This window comes from Girardinichthys multiradiatus, chromosome 24 (assembly GCF_021462225.1).
Source record: "Girardinichthys multiradiatus isolate DD_20200921_A chromosome 24, DD_fGirMul_XY1, whole genome shotgun sequence".
In the NCBI taxonomy this organism is placed as follows: domain Eukaryota; kingdom Metazoa; phylum Chordata; class Actinopteri; order Cyprinodontiformes; family Goodeidae; genus Girardinichthys; species Girardinichthys multiradiatus.
The window spans coordinates 22,151,374-22,161,449 of record NC_061816.1 but is presented as its reverse complement, the minus strand read 5'-3'; the positions used below and the strand labels follow the sequence as shown (position 1 = coordinate 22,161,449).

At 40.5% G+C, this 10,076-nt stretch overlaps 1 protein-coding gene across 1 annotated transcript; it reads right to left on the bottom strand.

The window, feature by feature from the left end:
• Positions 1 to 296: 296 nt before the first annotated feature.
• Positions 297 to 7,938, bottom strand: igfbp5a (insulin-like growth factor binding protein 5a). The gene is made up of 4 exons (XM_047355547.1): positions 7,259 to 7,938; positions 3,359 to 3,522; positions 2,979 to 3,098; positions 297 to 2,883 (listed from the first exon to the last, which is right to left on the bottom strand). The coding sequence occupies exons 1-4, from the start codon at positions 7,590 to 7,592 to the stop codon at positions 2,746 to 2,748; spliced, it is 756 nt and encodes a 251-aa protein (XP_047211503.1). The 5' UTR covers positions 7,593 to 7,938; the 3' UTR covers positions 297 to 2,745.
• Between the last annotated feature and the right edge of the window lie 2,138 nt (positions 7,939 to 10,076).

The window sequence follows — 10,076 nt, the reverse complement described above, 5'->3', positions numbered from 1 at the left end:
TGTAGACAAACATTTAAGGAAGTTTAAAGGATGAAGAAAACTACTCAGATTTCACGTTTTAAGTTGTAAAAATCCTGCAGAAAACCTTGACTGTACTGCCCCCTACAGGATGTCCCGCAACACTCAAATAAAGTGACCTCACTGTTTCTTTTGGCTTGACAGCAGAAACTGGAAACTACCCACACAAAGAATTACAGCAGGCTTTAACTTTTTTGTTGTCACAAAACACTTAACATCTGACTTAACATTTGACCATCTAAATCTCAGACAATTCCCACAGAAGGAGCTAACAATAATTTTTTTGGTGAGTACATAAAGTTTATTTAAATAATGATTCAACATAAAAAAAAGAGAAAAAGAAACAAGTACATCAATTACATGTGTGATAAATATTTCACCAGAAAATTCACATTAATCTTTAGTATCTGTGGTGTTCATAAAGCCACTGAGTTGTGTTTAAATGAGCTTGAATCAACTGCAAAAGAGAAGAGTTTAATCAGGAAGAATAGGCTGATGTGCCACTGTCAGTTCAGGCATTATCTACATAACTAAAACTATATTAAACATTACTATTTTAACAATAAAAACAAGATCTTGAACAAAATTGGACCCACAGAACACAATCCTTTCCTTTGTCATTACATATTTAGCAGCACTTGACTGGAAGATTTGTCAGCAAATCACATCCACGCCTTAAACTGATTTCCTTTTTTTTATTTTGCTCAGGCCACCCTCATTCAACGACACGATGGGCCCACATGCAAATCTAGATTCAAAACAGTCTGGGCCTGAAGGCACTTCATTTACGTAAAAACTCCGTGGCCTTGCACTCTGTGGGATAAAGGACCTGGTGAACCCTGTGAGCAAGCTGGTGTTGGCCTGCAGATTTGCATCAGCGGTGGCAGTAAAGACCCTCCACATGGAAACACGGGGCCTTTGCATACAATTTGTGTGCAAGTTCTAATGGGAAATGTACTATGTGCAAGCAAGCTTTTTTGTTTTTAGTTGAGAAACACACACAAACACACTCATGGGAATGCAAACATCTTATTCATACTTTTAGAAACGGTGAATGCAGTTCTGAGAACCTGAAATAGAAAGAATTTTAGTTTTAATAGTACAATTAGCTTTTTTATGACTGAGGTTTTGTCCGTTTTGTTTATTTCCAAAAGATCTACTCCCTGTTGGTGGCACAAAAAATCTATTGGCCACCTGAGGAGCATAAGGTCACAGTGACCATGGAAATTACCCACAGGCCAAAATCTAGGCAAAACTGGTCTCAAAGTTAAACTTGAGTTGTAGTCTAAATATACTTTTACCTGACAGGGATGGATTATTGAAAAATCTTTGCGTATTAAATTTTTCTGTCTGGCGTAAGGTATTTTGAAATTATTGCCACCAGATAGTGTTTTTAAGATCAGTAAACCATATACATTAGGCTTCTTGTAAATCAGCAAGTCACAGGAAGCACTTGATTCTTAGACTCCATGCTGGGCAAAGATCATGTGTTGCTAGTTGTACTGAGAGAATTGTAAAAAGATGGATATGAAAATAGTTACAGCAAAGCTAATAAATTTTTCTCTAAAATGAAATGATGTATATTAAGTTACGTGTTACAAACCGAGCCACAGTAGGCAGCTTATTTTTAGCCCGCATGCTAGTCTATCGTCAAGACTTGCTAACTCTAGCTTGGTCACTTGACAAAGATGGATATAAAAATAGTCACAGTCAATCAAATAAACCTTTTTTTATTTTAAGATTATACATATATTAGGCTATTTCTTAATTAGCAAGGCAGAGCTAGCAGTTTATTTTTTGTTTTTGTGCCAGGTTAGGCAAACGGGTTGTTTGTTCTTGCTTTCAAATTTTGAAAGGACGAATATGAAAATAGTTACAGCTAATAAATACTACTTTTTAAAGTTCCGCAACAAGTCATAGCTAATTAGCTTAATAATGGAAATGACTGACAGGTTGAAATGGTTCAAAGCAAATGGTCTGTACTCTGAGTTTATCTACATTTTGAAAATTATCAAACAAAACCATATTTATGCCTGAAAACATTTGTTCTTTCATGAATGAATTCTTTAAATAAAGTAAAGAAAAAACATGATCTTAGCTAACAAATTATGGGTTTGTTACTTTGCCTGTAATGTTTTACAATATCAAGAATGGTTGAAGTGAAATTATGTTTCATATTGTTTTTGGGGATGCTGTCTATACACAGTTTAAACCTTTCCAGAGGTGCCACCTGAATATGTCAAGTATGTTTTATGTTGCATGTATTTCTGTCTTTGTTGGAAAATACAATTTGTGGCTCCCAAATCTCATCTAAATTACACATGGAAAAGCTACTAATCTTGACAAAAGTGATTCAATATTAGCAAGTGTCTTGTAGTTTAGGTGGCCACCTTCCCTTTTAAACAACATCAGGAAAATCAACGGACAAATAATGACAGTTAGCCACATTTTAAAATATGTGTTGTCTGCTTTTTTCATAATCTTCAAAAGAAAATATATAAATTGCAACAGACTTTATAAACAGAAAGATAAACTATATATATATATTTCTCTTCTATATAGGATATGAAGTTTGCTTCCCCTTTACAACAGACAATGCAGTCCATTACAATCATCAAAAAAATAAAAGTGTTTGTGCCATATTCTCCTGATTGTCGGTCATAAAGTGTGCTAGCTTGTTTGGCAAGTTTTAAGAAGAAGAAACTGAGCTCTGCAAGCAGTTTGCTCTCATTCGTTGCTGTTGTTGATACTGTCAAGATCTTTGCACTGCAGTACCCCACCGGCAGAGTTGATACCTGGGATTTTATTGCCGAAGCGGTCCACGCACCAGCAGATACCCCGTTTCCGACCACGAGACGGCTTACACTGAAAGTCAAAACAAGGTCCGATTGGGATTGTTGCAAAAAATCACTTTTTGGGTAACTGAATGAAATATAGAGCATTAAAGGATGTATCCAAACCTGCTTGCGCTTGAAGAATCCCTTTTTGTCACAGTTGGGTACATACAAAGAAAGAGTCAAGACCCGAGAAGTGTCCTTCATGCTATGAATGAGAGTATCAAGTTTTCTTTTGCAGGGCCCCTGCAGAATAAATGTTTGGAAGTTAAAACCAAAAAATGACATGAAAATCCTTCAAAATTTACAATTTATTTTATAAACAGCCTTTTTATTTAAGGTGGTCTACAAAGCCCAATTAGGCAAAAAAGTTTCTTTCCATTGTACAAAACAATTTCCACTACCCTTGTTTGCTTCAAACCTAAGTTCAGGTTTGCAGGTTCAGCCAAAATATGCAAGGCATATTTGCAACAATGGATAATATAATGCATTTCTAAATCACTTACAAATTCCGGTTCCACTTTATCTACGTTAGGTGGTGAGAGCTCTCGGTTGTTGGTCGATCTAAGTTTTGCTAAATACTTCTTGCGGTCCTTGGCTTGCTTCATGGCATACACCTTTCGACTGCTGATGTGATCTCCATATAGGGGCACCTTGGTTTCTACTGGCTCTGTGACACATCAATTGTGATATGTTGTTTGGAAAGAAAGACACACAAGAGAATGGGAGCCATTCATCGTTTTAGAAGCGAAGTTTACAATGAAATCTATTGTCACTTTAAAACATTTTACAGCCTAATACTGAAACAAATATTGCTCAAAACTTCCTGCCGCTGTAGTAGCTTGAAAATAATATGAATCATGAAAATTAGCTACACCAAACGCTTTACTTCAGTCTTGCAGAAGCTTAATTTGCACAGAATAACTGTTATTAGTGACGAAACATGTATTTTTCTGTGAAAAGGTTGGTAATTTGTCATGGGACTTCACAAATTACAGACACAACTGGATTAAAAGAGCCATTACCAATTGTCCCCCCTGACCTAAATTATCCAGAGGTGTAATATTGAGCGAGCTGGGGCTTAAAAACAGAAGTGTAATATTTGGGAGTCGGGGCTTCAAAGCATTCTTTCAGTTGCCTTCATAAGACAGCTTGTAGAAGGGTAAAAATCAAGAGCGCTGCCATCTGGAATTGCACCTCTTAAGACAGACTAAAATTAAAAAGCAAAGCTAAACAAATTCGGACACGAGTCAGGAGTGTACCCATCTCGAAGCGTCACAACACAAGGTGATGATTTCACAGCAGCAGTTAAATGCTTATTTAGCACAGTTAGTGGCGACAGGTCAGCTTCAGCTTGAATGTGTTGACATAAGAGAGGACAGAGGCTACATTTATGGCAAGTCAGGTTGCCAGTCTGGGGTATATGTAGGCCAGGGCTTTTAAAACTTTTATAGCAAGTGACCTAAATTAGACATTTAGTCTCACCCTGGCACCCAGGACTGTGCAAACATGTTATTACCCCTGTCATGTGGCAAACCACCAGAAGCAGCCGCAACCCATTTTTGGGTCCCACACCCCCTATAGGGACCTTTGCATACGTTGTGTCTTTCAAAATTTTGGGGTGTTGAACAGACTTCAGCACTCGCCTCTTTCGCTTATTGTCCCCACCCTCTATTCAAGTAACCGCAGCGACTTGTGCCAACCACAGACAGAGTGGATGTGGCTTTCTGTCCCAAAGGCTTTTTAAAATTGATGTAGCATTTTATTTACAGCCTCAAACATCAGCATTAGCCCTGAATTGTGACCTAAGCCCCTGTTGGCCCACTTCCACCGCTGTGTCACGCTGCCTCCCTTTAATTATGGTAACCTCTCTCTACTAAGCCAACAAAGTAATGAAACAAGGCCATGGCCTCCTTAAAAAGGTGACTCTTAAAACCTACCAAGCCCCTCCACCAATGACAATGGACTTGACAGTGATGTCATTCATCCCTTTGCTATGATAATTCCTGTTTTTCCTGTAGTTGGAAAATTGCTAAGGCAGATCATCAACCAGAGGGGGTCCAATCAATTTTTCACTTGCTAATCCCCACGCTACTTTAATTCGACGTGTGCTGACTGATCTGTCACTCTTCCTTCTCTTTTTGTTGTAAAACTATTTTTCCATTTTTGGCTCGGATTTTTTATTTAACATCTGGATTGTGGGAATGAACCCAACCAGTTAAAAATTACAACTATTCATGTTTTAAGCTTTAAATGACATCTGGTGTCCTCTTTGGATTTCAAACATCCTTTCTGGTATGCACATATGCTCTTTGGCTCAGTTTTTAAATCTCCTCAATCGTCTTTAGTTTTAAGAAGTACTCCTCAGTGTGCATTTGGATCTGGTTCAATTTTGCAACAGCCCTGCGCTGCAGGAGCTAATGGAAAGCTGCCAGATGGGCAGACAGACGGTGGATCTGTAAACCCACGCTCAGCCTGCGTTCTGCTGAATCACTGTACAGCCTGATATGAAGAGGGGGGAGGATGAAGGGAGGGAGGGGAGAGGAATGACAGGAAAAGGATTTCTAGAGGTTGTAAAAATGTAACCTTGCGAGGACATGTCCAATGGACGTCCGCTTTGAGTCTGCATTGAGTCCGCCAAGATTACATCTACAGAGTCAAGTACACCCAACTACGTGGGAGCTTTATGCTAATGTTTTTATACCGGTTGTATTAGAAATGAACAACTTAAAAAAAGTTCAAAACTGTCATAAGACACTCCGGCTTCCTCCCACAGTCCAAAGACATGTCTGTTAGGTTAATTGGTCTCTCTAAATTGCCCTTAGGTGTATGAATGAGTGTGTGCATGGTTGTTTGTGTGTTGCCCTGCGATGGACTGGCGACCTGTCCAGGGTGTACCCTGCCTCTCGCCCATAGACTGCTGGAGATAGGCACCAGCTTCCCCGTGACCCACTATGGAATAAGCGGTAGAAACTGACTGACTGACTGTCATAAGACTTGTGGTTGACAAAGTTTCATTGTTGTTATTTGTATGTAGCTTTAACTTTATGTATATTTGACTTCACGCACTGTTGCTAAGCTAGTTGAAGCTGAATACAAACTTTTAAACTATATTCTAACCTGATAACCAAAGTTAATTTTGAAGGACTGCCCCGGGGCTAAGAGGTTTAGCTTGCTAGCAGGTTTGACTATGGCATTAGGCTTGTCACTAAACTACCTAAAGCTCAACAGAAATTGTATAACTGTATTCTAAAGAGGTGGCATACCAATATTACCCTGACAACCATTGCTAAGATGTGCCGTTCATTATGAAGGAGTGCCCGAGGGCTAAGGAGCTCAGCTTGCTGGCAATTTTAAGTTAAATAACGGCGCTGTCACCAAATTACTTAAAGCTGGATAAAAAGTAAATTCTTACCCCAACACTGAGGCTTTCTTAACCACTTAACTTTTGACAATTCTAAACATTTACTAATTTAATATATTCATTAAAAATATAAGCCATACTAGTGTTTTAGACAATCTCTGCTGGCAACAGACAAATTAGTTTAAATTTTTAACCAAAATGTTTCAGTAGGATTTAATGGCTACCCACTAAATTTCAGTTTTACAGTGTAGCAGCATGAACAGTCTGCAGGAGCCCAAAGCATCAACCAGAACAGAGAGGGTAGTCGTGGGAATAGAGGGAGAAGAATAAGAAGTCTGGGAAAAAAGAATGAAGAGGGACTGTTGCCAAATAGGGGAAAGAAGAGAGGACAGTATGATGGTGAAAGAACAAAAAGTGGGGGTCAGATGTGAGAAAAGGCACAGGTGGTGGATGAGGAAAAGTTAGATGAAAGAGGAAAGTACAGAGAAGAAGGGAGCCAAGTAAAATATGACTTTACAGCATGAAAAGCTGCCATCATCGCTCCCCCGCAGACACAATGACTCTGCCATTCAAAAGGAGCCACCACCTGTAATCTGCTCCCTTGTTTTAAGTCATCTGGGTTGCCGGAGGCGTGGGCCACTCTCCTGAAACCTTCTGATTTACAGCTCGGAGCCCTAAAAAGGTCTTTCAAATAGAGATGACAAGTTGATTTGCTCTCTTTGCCCGACTGTTGACAGAGTTCGAGGGGTCACTTGTATGAAGTCTTCTGTGTCATGTGCCTTTGATAATGACAGGTGTCAGCCTGTGTTAAAGGAAGCTGAAAGCCCTCTATTACCAATTAGGATGTAATTTTGGTGTGAATTTGATCTTTTTTCTTATAGTAATTTCTGCATGAAATGCAAATGGTGCAGCATTGATAGAGGAAGACTGACATCTTATTTGCACGCAAGAGTCCTTTATTTTTTCTTTCTTTACGAATGCATTATTTAATGCAAAAATTCGATCTGTCAATGCACAAAATGGTGTCTACAAAGAAGCATACCTTTTGGAGGATGGTCCAGGTTGTACAGCTTCTCGTTCGTGCACACCCCCCGGCCATGCAGGAGCGCATGGAGCGGCTTCTCCTCTCCGCTCTTGGGCAGGCAGCGGAGTCCGCGCATGCACGGCTCCGTGTACACGCCGCACGGCTGGCCCTCCTCCAGCGCGCACGTCAGGCAGCAGCCGCAGCCGGGCTCCTTCACCAGCTGGCAGCCCACGGGCACCGGTGGGCACATGGACAGGGCCTTCGGGTCGCACGGCTCACACGGAACGTAAGACGCCCCGCAGCCGGTGATGCTCAGCAGAGGAACCGCTAGGAAGATGACTCCTAGCAGCATCGTGCGCTTCTCTAATAAATAAATAAAACTGCAGGCTGTTGGAATGAAAGAACTATCAGCTGAGAGTTTTAAGTAATCCCTTGTGCGTTGCAGGTTTCAGTCCAAACTTCAGGGGGAAGGATACATCCACAGGTGCATCCGATGCGTGAAACCCACAATCACCCAAAAATATAATAAAACTGTCCAGACACCAATATGCTCTTCCCTAAGTGATGCGCAACTCCGCTCGTCTCCAAAACTGAGGAGCCCACTGACTCCCTCTGCGGCACTCTGTGCAGGTTGTTTCACCCGCACACGGACTGTGAGCAGAATGTATAATCTGTGGCTTTGAGCTTGGCTTTTTGAAAAAAGAAAGTGCCTCAGGCGAAGCCTATAAAGATGGGCTTGTCAAACAACGTTGGGAGAGGGGGGAGGCGCACTTGTCAACTTGCGCTGAGATGCTGATTTCTCAGGGCGGGGGTTGGCAAGCCTCCAGATCTGAGCCGATGTTCCTGAGGGCGACTTTATCTTTCTGTATCTGCAAGGGTGGTCGTTTAGTTGGCTGCATATTTTACTAGGGTCATAGGAAAGATAAACTCAGCTGAAAAAAGCCCAAAGAATTTTTGTTTAGTTGATTTTTTCTTTGGTAAAACAATGCTTATTGGCGAAACAAAAAAGCCTTGGAAAGCCTTTTCATTTTCCTTCGGTTGAGAATTGAAGTCGCGCCCATAAATAACCTACTGCTTCTAAACCATACTTTGAGTTTCTGGCAGCCCAAGTGTTGACAACCAAGTGTCTGATGTGGTGTGGGTAACGTGTACTGGAAATTTTCAGCAATAAGTCTGCATATAGTGTGGAGAGGCTGTAGAGACTGCTGTACTAATACCTTTTGGTGGAGGATGTGTGATGAGGGGCATCACCTCACTGATAAAATAGGCAATCTCTGTCTAGAGAGATATCAAGATAAGATTCTGCAACCAGTGGCAATCCCTGGTCTCCACTTTTAGGGACTGAACTATATATTTTAACAATTGCCCTCACAAGGGGAGACAACCTCCAGAATTTGGGAGATGGGAGGAATGGCCCACCAAAAGTCAGTTTCACTCAGTTCAGTTTATTTATATTCACAATGAATAGCTCAAGGCACTTTACAAAAACCCCACTGGATTTGTATACAGAACTATATAGTTAATTAATTCCAAATCCAATCATATAGACAAATTCAAAGTCAAGGGTTAGGGTTACGGTCACAAACATAACAATTTGATACTAGGTATAAGACAATGCAGTCAAGTTCAGTTCATTATTCATATTGCTAAAAAGGTTTTCTATCCTGGGACACCCTACCAATTGAGGCGAGTTACTGACTTTGCAGCAATCCCTTCTACAGGATGAGCATGTAGCAACAGCGGACAGACACTGGCATTGTGTCGTTGACTTTGCAACAATCGCACTGAGCATGCATGTAACGACAGTGGAAAGGAATACTGTCCTTTAACAAGAAGAAACCTCCAGCAGAACCCGAACCAGGCTCAGTCAGTAGCCTTCTGCAACGACCGACAGGGGGTTTGAGAGAGCAGAGCTGAGATACAAAAAGAACACTGAAGCACTGATCCAGGAGTACTTTCTATGGGAAAGAAAAGTTAAATGTTAAAGGCAGTAATAGCACCTTTAGTGGCTTCATTTAGGAGAGAAACTCAGCTAAGCAGATAAGACTGAAACTCAGAGTTGGCTCCACAGGAGAGGAGCCTAATAACTAAAGGATCTGCCTCCCATTCTACTTCTAGAGACTCTAGGAACCACCAGTAAACCTGCAGTCTGAGAACGAAGTTCTCTGTTAGGAACATATGGAACAATCAGATATCTGATGTATGATGGAGCTTGAACGTTAAGGGCTTTATATGTGAGAAAGATCATTTTAAATTCTATTCTGGATTTCACAGGGAGCCAATGAAGGGACGTTAAATAGAAGAAATATGATCTCTCCTTTTAGTTTTCATCAGAACTCTTGCTACATCATTTTGGATCAGCTGGAAGCTTTCTGCTGGTTTGGAGCTTATGATTGCTAAAATGAATATGTTCCAGCCTTGAAGTAATAAATGTATGGACTAGATTTTTCTGGTTCACTCCTGTACAGAATATTTCTAATTTTGGCAACGTTGTCAAGGTGATAGAAGGAAATCCTGTTTATTATGTGATTTAAAGGTGATATCCTGGTCAAAGATGACACCAAGGTTCTTGGAGTCAATTTTGACATTACGGGAGGTCAATTTAATGCCAACCACTGTGAGTGGCTAAGTGAGTTTGTTAATTAAAGACCCAACAACAACTTTTGTCTTGTCTAAATTTAGAACCCTAAGGAATGGCAGCTGAGTGGAGAGCAAGTTTAAGGGGCTGAGGAGACTAGAACAATGATATTACAGAAAGATGTAATAATTACAAGCACAACCAAACACTACAAAATAAGAGCTAAGCATAGAAAAAACTCAAAAAAGAAGAGAAAAA

Excerpts from the sequence above, each read along its gene's own strand:
- igfbp5a (XM_047355547.1), bottom strand. The coding sequence starts at position 7,592 with ATGCTGCTAGGAGTCATCTTCCTAGCGGTTCCTCTGCTGAGCATCACC. Across the intron at positions 3,523-7,258 it reads CCTGGACCATCCTCCAAAAG|AGCCAGTAGAAACCAAGGTG; the intron begins GTATGCTTCTTT and ends GATGTGTCACAG. Across the intron at positions 2,884-2,978 it reads GATTCTTCAAGCGCAAGCAG|TGTAAGCCGTCTCGTGGTCG; the intron begins GTTTGGATACAT and ends TTTGACTTTCAG.